The sequence below is a fragment of the Anguilla rostrata genome, chromosome 2 (assembly GCF_018555375.3).
Source record: "Anguilla rostrata isolate EN2019 chromosome 2, ASM1855537v3, whole genome shotgun sequence".
Taxonomy (NCBI): Eukaryota; Metazoa; Chordata; class Actinopteri; order Anguilliformes; family Anguillidae; genus Anguilla; species Anguilla rostrata.
Window position 1 is genome coordinate 68,819,854 of NC_057934.1, and position 14,346 is coordinate 68,834,199.

The window sequence follows — 14,346 nt, forward strand, 5'->3', positions numbered from 1 at the left end:
CTCCTCTCCATGTGTGGGGGGGGCGTGTGAAGGGAGGGGGCGGTAGCGTGGCCAGGGTGCAGATGAGTCCCCTCAGCCAGACGGCGTCTCTCGGCGGGCCAGAGTGGGCCCCGTTTCTCTGGCGACCGTAACCGCGACGGCGACCGTACGCCCAGCGTGTGCAGAATACACAGCGCGTCTGCCGGTAAAGGGGGCGTGTCTCCACACACCAGCTCTGTCAGCCCCGGGGGGGGGGTTTGTCAGGTTAATAAAACTGGTGCGTCCATTTCCCTGAGTGAGACTCCCCCCCCCCCCGGCTGATCTGCGGTCCCTGCTCCTCAGGCTGATCCGCTGCCAGATGGGAAATGATTCGCCGTCTCTGTACGGGATACGTGCCGTCTGGGGATTGATCGAAAGTTCAGACTGTTTGGTTTGAGAAACCGCAAGCGAGACGAGATGTAAGCCGCTGCCCCCCCCCCCTTGCCCCCCCCCCCCAGGCAGCCTGTATTTATGTAAATTCTGTAAACCCTGAGGAACGGTGCATGCAAAGCAGCGAACGTCCAGGTGCGCGGGGCAGCGTGAAGGTCAGGGGGGTGGGGTGGGGGGGGGGGAAGCACTCAATCCCGAGCCCCAGGCACTAAAACTGCCCTGCCTGAGCGCTGGCAGGTGGGGGGTCTGAGCGCTGGGCAGGTGTGCGGGGGGGTCTGAGCGCTGGGCAGGTGTGGGGGGGTCTGAGGCGTCAGGCAGGCCCTGCGTTTCCCTCGGCTACACTGGTCCTGCAGCATTCAGGCTGGAGCCCCACTGCCTCTGGAGGGGGGCGGGGTGGGGGGGTTATGGGAGTTTATCGCCATTTTCAGTCTGAGCAACACTGCAAACCCCCCCACCCCCCCCCCCCAACCCCGACAGTGGAAGAGTGGAAAAGGTGCTCATTGTTCAGAAAGACAGGCCCGTCAGAAACAGGTGAGCATTCACCAGCACCCGAGCAGAGTAATCTGAGATGCCCTCGCGCTCCTACCCTGGCGGCTATTCACTGAGACTGAGTCTCTCTCTCTCTCTTTCCCGCCAGCCCCGCTGGTGGCCCTGATTACTGCCGGGGGGAGGGGGGGCCCCGAGGCCGTTTAATGAATGGCAGAGCTGGCAGGGAGAGGGCTTTTCGGGGGAAAGGGGTGGAGGTTGGGCCGGCAGGAGGAAGTGCGGCGGAGACCAGAGCCGCCCGGCCTGTGCGTGCGCAGGCCCAGAGCAGGGAGGGGCGGAGGAAGGGAAGGGAAGAGGAAGCGCTTTGTTTACAATAGAACAATGCTGTGAATGAGACAGTGTAGGGCTGAAACAGGAGTCAAAACAGGGCGGGGGGGGGGGGGGGGGGTGGTGCTGATGTGTCAGCCAGCTCGGCATGCCAGGGTCAGCGCACTGCCCCCCCCCCCCTCGTAACTGGCTGGGAACAGGCGACTGTCACATCACAGCACTTTCCACACCCTTTTCCCACACCCCCGCAACATCCTCCTCAGATATTCTCTTACCCCGGCTCTCCTCTTACACGCACGTCGCGTTCCGGGGATGAATTTGAACCCCCTTTAAAAAAAAATAATAATAATAATAATTTAAAATCACGCTCTGTTTCTACGGCAACGTGAGGGGTCGCGCAGGAGAAGTGCGTTCGCTCTGCGGGGGTCACATTGGGGGGGTGGGGGGTTTCCCACCACTGGAACCTGAGACCGCGGGAAGCCGGAGCCCTGAACCCTGAACCCTGAACCCTGATTCTCAGCCGAAAAGCTGGCACAGGTCCCGCACGTGTTTCCATGGCATTCTCCCTCACAGGACCACTCCCCCCTACCAGGCGAGACAGAGATGCGTCCCGTTTCTGAAACAAAATGGCAGACCCTTCTGTGACCGATTTTCCCCAAATCATAAATCTGAATGTCCGTAGGAAATTGTTTGCTCTTAGTTCTGTGGCAGTATCTGTAAGTAGGCTATTTATTGTAATGTCATAAGCTGCCAAAATTTGTTTTGTTTCTTTCTTGCTATGAAATGGCCACCCGCTTGAAACTTCCACCTGTGAGGTTTTTAAACTCTTTGGTTGCTCAACTAGCGACTTGCCATTTAGATACTGAAAGTTGTTTTGCCACCCTGACTAAAAACTGAATGTTAGCTGTTGCAGGCAATTGTGTACTTTGGAATGAGATGCCATTGCTGAGATTCAAGATATGAACATATTTGAGCGTGGGTGATCAAACAATAAAAAAAAAAGGACTTCCAAGAAGTCTTGAGAAATTTCCTCCAAAACTACTACGTGCTCTTGGGGGGGTTTGCTGGCAGTCTTATCTGCAGTTTTTTTTTAAACACACTTTTTATAGCTTCCACCGAACGGTCTCTGCCTGGCTAGGGCCCACCCGTGGCTTCCAGGTCATCTTCATTAGTGCCGTGTTCTGTGAAACGGTGGTGTGGGCTCTTTGGAAAACAGACAATGGAGAATCAAGTTGAAGTGAAGCTTCCACACTTCTGTTTTCCGGACTTGTGGTTTGGTTTTTTTTTTCTAAGTCCCGAGTGTAAGTTCTGCCGCGGATTGCTAATGCGTTCAGCGTGCGGAAGGCTTGATTTAGACGCCGTGCGAACCAGGGGGGGGAAGGTGAATTCCTCCCGCGTCGCGTCATTTTCGCTCGTTTGAGGGGGGGGGGGCTGCTCCGTGTGATCGTTGGGAGGATGTTACACGTTCAGTTTGAGGAGGGGGAAAACGGGGGGAGCGGTGCGTTTCTCTGAATTTGGGGGCGGAATCGTGACGCTCAGACGCTCTTTCCGTGAAATGTTTTGTATGTTGCGTAATATCCAACATACAAATTATAAAAAACATAATCGTAGACGCATCAGAGCGCTTCCTTTACTGGATATGTTTTTACGCTGGTATATACTGAAGCCGTTATACTTCTCAAGTACAAAGTGTGGGTGACTGCACCTTTAACCCACCCACACCACCCAAAAAAAAAACTAAATCAGGCAAGTTTCCTCTATAGCTGGAGTAGAACGCCTGCGGTATTATCTACTGAAGCCTTCTCTGTTTCGGAGACAAAGTGTGTGGGACTGCACCTCCCCTCCCCCCACCCACCCCTCTTTATTTCTTTCTGAATTAGCGACTGGCCTCCTGTCCTGCTTTCTGTCCATTCACACGAGGCGCATTGCAGCTAGAGTGCATTCATACACAGGCCCACCGTGCCTGTGTGTGTCCTGCTCTGCGGAGCAGATGGACTTGCTGCAGGAGGGCTGGCACTGACAGGGAGGGGAGGGGGGAGTGGGGGGGCTGGTAGTTTGAGGGCATCTGCTGAGTAAATGGGGGGGGTTCTAATTAACCCGAGTAGCTCTGGCCAAATTAAAGCCGCCGTACCCTGGTGTGGCAGGCGGTTGTCCCACTTCTGTGGGCTCCCGGTCGGTTAATGAGATGGGGGGGGGGCCCGATTAGTGGAGTGGAGTCTATGGGCCCCAGCCGGTCCCTTTACAAATGCAACTGGGAGGGCACAGTGGGTATTTGGAAAGAAATGTTTGGGGGATGGGGGGAGGGGTGTATTTTCAGTGAGAATTTCTTTTCATAGTCTACATACCCCCCCCCCCCCCCCCCAAAAAAAGGAAAAATATGCTCCTAAACAGTGTTGGTCTGGCATCATTTCGGCTGGGACATCTGCTGTTGGTGTGCACTGCAGCATGGATTAGTATGAGAAATGTCTCACTGCATTGTCTGCAGAACTTTGGAGTTTGGTGTGTAGAATAGCCCTGACATTTCTCCGTGATTGAAACGGGTGTCTGTGAGTGCCATCCAAACTAGTTTTCAGTAACGGTCTTTTCGCATTTAACTGAGTCCAGAGAAAATGAACAGCAACAGAAGAATCTCGTTCGCAGCCTTGATGCCTGTCTTGGTTGCCATGGCTACCTAAGCCTAGGATGCGGTGTGTTAAGTGTGTTTGTTCCCTGCCTCAGAAGGTGTTGTTGCCTGGGCCCAGGGCTGCACTCTCTGCGGCGAAGGCTAGAGGCTCTGCTGGCGATACAGTATTATTAATCGCACATCGAAAGCTCGGCGTACGGATGAAACTGTTGGCGTCACCTTTGAAGTCCCCTCCCCCTTTTGCGAAACCGACAGCGAGAGAGGATAACTCTGCCTGTCGCATAAACGTGAATGTCTGGAAATATAGGCTTTATTGGCACCTCTTGGAAACCAGACTGTGGCGCCCGTCCAGGCATTAGGACAGTATTGCATTGCATTACATTGCAGGCGTTTAGCAGACGCTCTTATCCAGAGCAACTCACACAACTTTTACACAGCATTTACACTGCATCCGTTCATACAGCTGGATATATACTGAAGCAATGCAGGTTAAGTACCTTGCTCAAGGGTACAACGGCTGTGTCCTACCCAGGAATTGAACCCGTGACCTTTAGCTGACAAAACCAGTTTCTTACCCATTATACTACACTGCCCCCCCAGTATCTTTACAGGATGAGCTCTCCAGCAGCCCCCCCCCCCCCCAAATACATTTTCCATGGTTGATAAAAATGTCCTTCCATTTTCATAGAATGTTAGTATGAATATCTGTCTCATTTAAATCTCCTATTTCTTGTATGTACTATTCACAAAGTAGGCAGATACTGGTGACGTTAAGGATTGAATATAACGACATTTTGGATTTGGACGTCCAGATCTGGATGTCCATCAAAGAACACCCATATAGGGGGTAACCGTTTACCTGCTTTAATAATGAAAGTGGTATTTTCCTGGGTGAAGCCATGTCGTGCTGTCCGAACACCGTTAACGTGAGGGATTGCTAATGGCTTTCTCCTTCGTCCCCAATTGACCGCAACACCTTGCTTTCATTCAGTAATATCTGGACTCTAATTGGGCTAAATTGACCGTGTAATACCGAGGTTCATGGCATCCCTCATGGGCCGTTAAAATGTTACGTTGCATGGCTGTTAGGTTTCCCATATCTTTGCAGGTGCAAATCATACCCGGAATTAAAGGGATGGGTGTTATTTAATTTTTTTCAGCAGCTTTAAAGCCGGGCTATAATGCCACATCCTCAGGGTCATGTCATAACGCTCTTAAACCGTGTAGAAATTCTAACCCTATGTTAAAAAGGCTAGACCTCCTTCCTGTACAGGCAAACTAGTATGTACTTTTGTTGATAATGCTATTTTGGAACTATTTCTGCGAAACTGTGGTTTTCTTCAGCAAAGAAATATGCATTTACCCACGCCACAAAAAAAATATTTGGTTTGTGTCCGAAGGTCTAGTGGGTATTCTGGAAGTTTCTTTGTCACACTGCACCGCCTGGCTGCTTTAGGGTAATTTGAGGTTTGGTGAATTTTTGGAGATTATGACCGTGGTGGCCCCCTTTGCCTAAATGGTCCCCCTGAATTTATTAGACCCTTTTAGCTTCAGTCAGTAGATGTTATTTTCCTGGTGAGGATATTTTGGTTTATTTCAGTATTTGACCCCAGGCAGATCGTCACTGGAAGCTGTTACAGTAATGTACAGTAGATGGTCTTCATGAGAACGTTGCTCTGTGCTCTCTGTAATGTGTCTTTAGTGGCAATAACAGGAGCTGAGCGATCGCTGCTGGGATTGTTGACTCCAGTAATGCTCCAGGAGCCATGGAGTAGCTGACAGGCTGAGGAGCAGATCTCCCAGCAGCCATCACTCAAAGGCTGCAGTGCCCCGCCTGCCTTGCAGTACCTGCATTAGTTAACACATTTCACACGCCCTGTGTGCTGGGACCTTATTCCCATCTCAGGTTAATAATGGCAGGCATAATTAATCAAGCCCGGAGCACTGTACGTTGTATTGAGAAATCTAACATTCGGACTGAGGAGAGAAGCAAAATTCCATCCAGAGCTTAATGCTGGCTGGCTTCACCCACCTCCCCCCCCCACACCCGGCTGTCATCTTCCATCTGTTAAAATGCCTTCTGAGGCAGCGTGTCATCCTTAGGGCATTGGGTATGCCCCTGCACTGGGTGTGTCCTTTGGCATAACCCCCCCCCCTTCTCTGCAGAATATCCGCACGTGCACAAGCCGCCGCCTCTCTCTGCAGCGCTGTGCTGAACGTTTGGACCACAGGGAGGACGCCGTCAGCAGCTTAGAGTGTTACTCAGATTAGAACGTGTGAGGGGCCGTTTGATTATCTGTCCGCAGTGAATTAGCCAGCACATGCCGTTGTGTTTCTACAGCTGCGGCTGGTCTTTCCTCTCACACGCTCTGTCCCTCTACCGCTCTCTCTCTCTCTTGCTCTGTCTCTCTCTCGCTCTCTCTTGCTCTCTCTCTCCCCCTGTCCCTCCCGCTTTCTCTCTCTCTCCTTCTCTCACGCTCTGTCCTCTCCTCTCGCTCTCTCCATCTCTCTTCTCCCCTTCCACGCCCTCGCTTTCATTTCTGCTGCTTTGGGCTGAATGAAACGATGTGCAAAGAAAGGAAATGTGGGCTTATTGAAGGATGTGAAAGAGGGCATTTAAAGAGAGCAGACTCGCAGAAGCACGCAGGGGTAATGCGGGGGGCGTAGCGGGGCTGGGGGGGGAGAGTGGAGGCGGAGCCTCGTGGAATTGTTAGCGCGCCCCCGAGTGGCTCTCGCTGCTGTGCGGTCGGGCTCCTGAGACGCGTCCCCTCGGCCCCCCCAATCCCTGCTAATGCCAGGAGCCCCGCCCCCCCCAATCCCCCCACTGGATCTCATCCCCCCCAGGATGAATGGGCCTGGAACCCAAGGCGCCTGCTCTCCATTCAAGCCCCTCCCCCATGCAGACGGTCGTCGGGCGAGCGGTGCGGGGGGGGGGTGTCGGCACCGACTTTTGCCCCCGACCGCGAGGCGATTCTCCCCAGCCTGTGGCCCCGCTTTCCACACCCCCCCCTGCAGTGTGGCGTTTTAGGGACCCGGCGGCGATTCGCGTGGGTCGTGCGGCCCGCCCCCGCGCCTCACTGCGGACCAGGCCCCGCGGACCAGCGCCCCTCACCGCGGCCGCCGCGAGAGAGAGAGACGGGGACCGCGGCGACGTACGCTCGCGGCGTTCCGGTGGGCAGCCCGGCGCTTTGCGGTCATGCGCAGAGGAACGGGACCGCGGGCGAGCGCGCGAGGCTCTGCTAGCACATTTCCCTGGACGTCCCGGGCCCCGTTTCACAGCCTGGGCCAGTTCTAAAAAAACTTTTTCCCACAGAAGCACGGGGTCTGTGTGATTGGGGCCCTGCGTGTGTCTCCGTGTAATTCGGTTTCTCCCAGACGGTCGGTTTTGTAGCGGGGTTTGCCTGGTGTCCCGACGGTTGTTTTTCAGGGTGTAATTTGGTTTGTTTCCCCCGCGCGTCTCCCGTGTTGTGATTTGTCTGAGCGTCTGTGTAATTTCGGTCGCTGTCCCGGTTGCCGTTGTTCCAGGGTAATTTGGTTGGTGCCCCGGTTGTCTGCCGGCTCTGTAATTTTGGTGGCTGCTGCCACCGCCGCTGCCGCTGAGCTCTCCGGCTCATCCCCTGGACGCCGGGGCTATTTTCGCGTCCCGTCCCAGTTTAGCCCCGTCCCGTGAAAGGTCTGGGCCCTGCGCTGGCCGCCGCCGCCCCTCCCTGTCATTACCCGCCCTCCTGGAGCCCGTCCGCACAGGGAGGTGAGCTCAGCGGCCGTTTCCCGCGGCGACCGCTCGCTGCTCCCTCTCCCGAGGCCAGGAATTGGGCCCCTGTTCGGGGTTCGGGACCCCAGCGTGTCTACCGTCCCGTACAGCTGGAAATGAGGCACCCGAAACCCAGTGCGCACTTACCACAGCGACTGCTGTCCCTAGCAACCCCGCATTCTCCCCACATCCTCCCCACGTCCTCCCCACATCCCCCTCATCTCCCCACATCCTCCCCACGTCCCCCACATCCTCCCCTCCCCCTCCTCACATCCTCCCCACATCCCCCCACATTCTCCCCACATCCTCCTCACATCCTCCCACATCCTCCCTCCACGTCCTCCCCACATCCTCCCCACACCCCCCCATCTCCCACATCCTCCCCACTCCTCCCCACATCCCCCCATTCTCCCCACATCTCCCCACGTCCTCCCCACATCCTCCCCTCCCCACGTCCTCCCCACTCCTCCCCTCATCCTCCCCTCCCACATCCTCCCGTCCTCCCACATCCTCCCCCTCTGTCCTCCCCACATCCTCCCCACTCCTCCCCCATCCTCCCTCCTCCTCCCCACATCCTCCCCTCCCTCCCTCCTCCCATTCCTCCCACATCCACAGTGGCAGCGTGTTTTAGGGCAGTGTGGACGCAGGGCCGCTGAGGCAGCCTGGGAGGGAGACGTGAGAATGGAAAGTGCTCCATCACCTGCCCTTCACCCCCTGTAAATAAGTAATGAGAAGCCTGCAAACAGCAGTGCCCGGCATGGAGAGAGAGAGTGGGAGAAGGGGGGAGAGAGAGAGAGGAAGATAGGGAGAGAGAGAGTGGGAGTGGGATGGAGAGAGAGGGAGTGGGAGGAAGGAGAGAGAGAGAGGGGAGAGAGAGAGTGGGAACAGAGATAGGGGAGATGGGAGAGAGAGAGGGGAGAGAAGAACGAGGGGAGAAGTGAGGGAGACAGAGAGAGAGAGAGGATACCAGATGGGGAGCAAGGGGTGAGGGTCACTTGAGAGGCAGGCTATTCACTGCGCGAGTGCAGAAGCTCATCAGCCTGATCCCGAGAGAGACGATAGAGTAACCTTTATTAGGTAAAGCAAAGGGGATTTGGGGAGCCCAGAGGGTAGGAGGAGGGAGATAGGGCAGACGTAGAGGGATGGGCGGTGAGGGAGGGAGGAGTGAACGAGTAGACCGGTCGCTATCCATTCCGAGGTGAGCATGGGTCGGTCGTTGGGAGCAGAGTGACGCGCCGGGCAGAATGCCGTCCTTACTAGCTCCTCTCCATCCTCTCTCTCCCACGAGACTCGCATTTAGTCTCGTCTTTATCTTTCTCCTCCTCCCCCCTTCCATTTAGCGTAAATGTTTACACAAGGCGCATATTTGTGGGCCCAGAGTTAGCGGTGGGTAGATAGTGCCGGCCGTAGAGGGGATGGGGGGCGGTTGGGGGCGGGGAGGTTGGCTTGTAACGCAGGTTTAGACCCTGGCCGCTCACCTTCCATCTTCCCCCCGCAGCGCTTGAGCTGGGTCTCCGCGGCGCTTCCGCGGTAACGCAGGTGAACGCGCCGGCGCGCCCGCGCCCCGTTCCCTGTGCACGTGGAGGCGTGTCGATGAGGCTCGGCTGCCGTGCGGCTCTCCGGAAGTGCTCAGGCGAGGGCGGCGTCTCACGGCGGGACCAGCAGCTGCCGTCTCTGCTCGCTGGGCCACTCAACACCTGTTTAAATAGTGCTCAGGGAACTGAAGAAACACCTGATTTTTTAGCATTTTAATGTGCGCGTGTATGTAGTATGTATCCATTATGATGCTAAGCCAGGTTAGAAGTGCGTTGTTATTCCTCATTAACTTCCTCTTACAGGAAGTAAAATGCTAATGAGTCATGTGATTACCGTGTTACACCACACAACACCACACCACGTGGATTTCTCCTCGGTCTTCGGGTCCCCGGACGGAGTGGCCTGTAAGTGGGATATCGCCGCTCTGTTGTGGGCTGGCCAGGAGGGCGTTTTCCTAAACTAATAACTCACACGTTCATGCACCTAAATAAACAGCCTCCCTTCCACTTACTTTGGCTCACATTATTAATTAATAACAGTTTTTAAGAGTGCTTAATTACAACCAGCAGGCAATGTTGCTTTTTTTAAAATTAGCATTAGCTGCTTGATTAAATTACACAGATCAGTGCATTAGTCTGTCTCTTCTAGCATTATCCGTTGTGTTTTTTAGAAGCTGTTGTCTGTCAGAAGCTCATTGACTTCTTCCACTGCCTCTCTGTAGCATGCTAGCCTCTGGGCAGCTCACAGCCTCCATGAAAAGACTCAGCTGCCCAGAAGATATCATGTGTTGGGGCTTCGTTGGGCCTGCGTTTGGGCTTCGTTGGGCCTGTGTTGGGGCCGCAGATGCTTCTGTTCTCATTTGAGTGCTCATTGGATGCTGCTGTTGGAGGCTGGCAGTGAAACGTGGGTGTTCACCAGTGCCTCGCCCCCGTCTGGACCTCTGGTTTTGAAAGCCCCGTCGTGATTGGCAGGTGCTGGAGTGAGGTTAGAGAGAGAGAGAGGAGGGAGGGAGGGAGGAAGGGGGGGAGAGGGAGAGCGCACAGCAGAGCAGAATGGAGCGCGTGAAGCTCCTTTGTGGCGGGTGTAGTGCCGGGCGGCGCTGCAGGTGTGGCAGGAGAAAGGCGGTTTTGTCTCTCGGTCACCGCCGGACGAGCGGCCATCTGTCGGCCCGCCGCCTGGCCCGCAGGCTCCGCCCCTCAGAGAGCGGCCTGCGGCTCCACTGTGCTGCTCTGCACAAGCGAGGACGCGGGGAGGAGGTTGTGTGTGAGCTGAAAGGGCTGCAGCGTGGAGCCCCGCTGGGCCCCCTGCGGCCCCCTGCGGCCCCCCTGCGGCCCCTGCTCTCAAACGCTTGTATCTCGCTTTCATTGGGAGAGAGCGGTTCTGTGGGGCCGAGCTGGGGCTGGTGCGGACGGGGGGCGAGCGGGGGCAAGCGGGGCGGGTTACGCAGGCGGAGCCCGTTCTGCGGGGCAGCTGCGTTTCGTTAGCGCACGCGCGCTGGGTTCAGAGAGTCCGTGCTCTCGCCAGGGCTGGCGCCTGGCGGCGGGCGGCGGGTGAAGCCCCCGCCCCAAAAGCCGCCGCCCCAAGGGGAGGGGCGTGGGCTGTGGACGGAAAGTCGGCGTCATTCCGCTGAAGCGGTGCTTTGGATTGGCCCACCTGTGCAAAGGGGGGCGGGGTTCGGCTGCCCCCCTCTTCCCCTCCCATTAGCACATTCCACAGAGAGTGTGAGGATCATCAGTCTGCTCTCTGGCACTCCCCAGCACGCAGACCCTGGAGTCTGTCTCAGGGTGAACGGGAGGGCGAGAGGGGTCAGACTCCCTGACCCCCCCCCCACGCGGCCCACCCCCCTTTCCTTGACGAGGCCAGACAACTGCTCCTCTCCGCAGTCCTCCTCAGGAATGTCTGGGGATCGCCCTCGAGGACAGAGACGGGCGCGCTGACGCACTCCTTTTCTGTGAGGCGTCCTAACCCCCCCCCCCCCCCACCTCAAAGTCAGCCTGTCCCAGACGCGGCTCGGAGCGTGAGTCTGCAGGAGGAGGCCCCGATCGGCGGTAACGGGGGAGCGGGTTGGGGGGGCGTGGGGGGGGGGGGGGGTTGGGAGGGGGTGGCGATAAGGCGGCGGGGCGCCGTGCCGCAGTGCGGGGGGGTCACACGCACACAGCCGCGTCTCCCATGGACCACACATTCCTCTCCCTCCGCCCCTGTTATGAAATCTCACAGCTGTTTGAGTGGGGCAGCTACACACAGCTGTTTTTTGGGGGGGGGGGGGTGAGGGCAGGGGCCTTGTGCTGGAGATCCCGCTGCGGGGGGGGTATTGGGGGAGAGAGAGAGAGAGAGAGAGAGACGCTGGGCTGTAATTACGCCTCTCGCTCGCCCGGCTCTCTGGGTCACGCTCGGGCTCCTGTGTGCTCATCGCTCCGAGCGCTGTTCGGCAGTCTGAGCGCTGTTCGGCAGTCTGAGCGCTGTTCGGCAGTCTGAGCGCTGTTGCAGTCTGGCTCGTGTGTCGGGTCTGGCGTGTTCGGCAGTCTGAGCGCTGTTCGGCAGTCTGAGCGCTGTTCGGCAGTCTGAGCTCTGTTCGGCAGTCTGAGCGCTGTTCGGCAGTCTGAGCGCTGTTCGGCAGTCTGAGCGCTGTTCGGCAGTCTGAGCGCTGTTCGGCAGTCTGAGCGCTGTTCGGCAGTCTGAGCTCTGTTCGGCAGTCTGAGCGCTGTTCGGCAGTCTGAGCGCTGTTCGGCAGTCTGAGCGCTGTTCGGCAGTCTGAGCTCTGTTCGGCAGTCTGAGCGCTGTTCGGCAGTCTGAGCGCTGTTCGGCAGTCTGAGCTGCTGTTCGGCAGTCTGAGCGCTGTTCGGCAGTCTGAGCGCTGTTCGGCAGTCTGAGCGCTGTTCGGCAGTCTGAGCGCTGTTCGGCAGTCTGAGCGCTGTTCGGCTGTCTGAGCGCTGTTCGGCAGTCTGAGCGCTGTTCGGCAGTCTGAGCGCTGTTCGGCAGTCTGAGCGCTGTTTGGCAGTCTGAGCTCTGTTCGGCAGTCTGAGCGCTGTTCGGCAGTCTGAGCGCTGTTCGGCAGTCTGAGCTCTGTTCGGCAGTCTGAGCTCTGTTCGGCAGTCTGAGCGCTGTTCGGCAGTCTGAGCGCTGTTCGGCAGTCTGAGCGCTGTTCGGCAGTCTGAGCGCTGTTCGGCAGTCTGAGCGCTGTTCGGCAGTCTGAGCGCTGTTCGGCAGTCTGAGCGCTGTTCGGCAGTCCGAGCGCTGTTCGGCAGTCCGAGCGCTGTTCGGCAGTCTGAGCTCTGCGTGCGTCTGAGACGGGCTCCCGTTCCTCACAAGCCCTTCATTACTCTGAGTATTTATGGTGCTGCATTGTGTTTGGCCTCTGCGTGCGTGTGTGTGGTGTGTTGTGTGTGTGTGTGTGTGTGTGTGCGCGGTGTGTGTGTGTGTGCGTGCGTGTGTGCGCGGTGTGTGTTGTGTGTTGTGTGTGCGGTGTGTGGTGTGTGTGTGTGTGTGTGTGGTGTGTGTGTACACAAGCGCAAACACGCTGATGCAGTCGCCACATTCCTTTGTACACTGCGGGAAATGCTTTCCATTCACCTGTCTGCGTCAGGAGCCCCTGTGATGTCATTACCACACCCACACCACGCCCGGCCCGCGGGAGCCTTCTCTGATAGGCTGGTCTCCTGAAAGCCCTCGGCTTGGCTGTGGTGTGGACCCTGGGGGGCTCACTTCCTGCAGGAAAGAATGCTCGTCTGCTCAATATTTAACAGAGAGGCTCCCCGCCACTCCTGAAGGAGGAGGAGGAGGTGGGGGAGGAGGAGGAGGAGGGGGAGGAGGGGGATGTGTCTGCATGCATGGCTTTACACTCGTGGTTGCCACGGGAGACCACAGATTTGGGTCAAGCAGCCCAGGAATTCCAGGATAATGTGGAGGTTGCGTTTTTAGAGAACCTGCTTCCGGAATAGCTTCGCCTAACCCCCGGTTCTCGCGTGCACCCTAGGGACCCAGAGAAATGGGAAAGGTCCGTGAAGGCACAAAGTGGAACCTGTCCTCAAACGGGGAGGGGAAAAAATAAAAATAAAAAACCTGTCCTTGTGGTTTAATTTTACCCGGCTTGTGATTTTATCTTTGTCATTGCGAAACATCGCTGCAGGTCTTTGTAATACCGCGTGTTGTTCCATCGCCGATGATGTGAGGAATGGCTGTGTTCTTATGTCTTCATAAAACACTAACGTCCCTTTTTCTCCTCTTCCCGCAGTTCTGTGTGCGAAAAACCTGTCGAAGAAAGACTTCTTTCGTAAGTAACCCATTTTTAAAGCTCTATTTCCGTACCACCGTCCCCTGCAAATTCCCATAGTTTTTTTTTTTTTTGCCAGTGCTTGTCTGCTTTGAAGTCTGCAGTGTGGGACGTCCCCCAGGACTCCAGTAATATGTGGGTCATGTTGAGCAGATAGGACCAGCCAGCGAGCAGCTCAGCTTGCGGCACGTTCAGTAGCGAGAGGGCGAAGGGTAGCAGCCTTATGGGGGGACTCTTTCAGGAGCGGGGGGTTGAGAGGGACTTTTATTTTCTAAAAAAATCTAATATTGAGCTTTATGGTGCAAGACAAAGCGGCCATTACAGCCGAGTGCTGAAGTGAATCTTTCACAGAAAGTGTCGCAGGGTTTCTCTCCCCTTCAAAGCTGACAGCAGGGAGATCCACCCCCCGCTTCGCACGGGCAATTTTACAGCACAACGTTGGGTTTGCCTTGCACAGGACAGAGACGTGTCCCTAAACGGATGGTAAATGGACTGCTTTTATTTAGTGCTTTTATCCAAAGCGCTTTACAATTGATGCCTCTCATTCACCCATTCACACACACACTCACACATCAACAGTGAAAGGCTGCAAGGGACCAATCAGCTCGTCGGGAGCAATTAGGGGTTAGGTCTCTTGCTCAGGGACACTTCGACACGTCCAGGACTACCAGACAACCGCTCTTACTTCCTGAGCTATGTCGTCCCTACCAGTCACCTTTCACAAAACATTTATGTTCGTGTGAAGAAATTATGCTTTTTATTTCAGCTCCTCCCCCCTCATATAAACAGTACAGCTGTGGCCATTTTTTAAGAATCTAAATTTATCTGAAGTTATTTGCACGAGCACATCTGTGAAAGCGCGTTTACGACGGGCTCCAAGATGGCTTCTAACACCGTGACTGTCTCTTTCAACGTAACCGAGAGTGATCTGAGGAATAAATAGAA

At 56.1% G+C, this 14,346-nt stretch overlaps 1 protein-coding gene across 2 annotated transcripts in view; it reads left to right on the forward strand.

The window, feature by feature from the left end:
• The window catches only part of smurf2 (SMAD specific E3 ubiquitin protein ligase 2), a 75,494-nt gene that overhangs the window by 21,249 nt on the left and 39,899 nt on the right, over window positions 1-14,346 (forward strand). For both annotated transcript variants that reach the window (XM_064324275.1, XM_064324276.1), the window contains exon 2: window positions 13,363-13,401. In XM_064324275.1, the coding sequence (XP_064180345.1) occupies window positions 13,363-13,401 (39 nt within the window). The remainder of the gene's footprint in view (window positions 1-13,362; window positions 13,402-14,346) is intronic.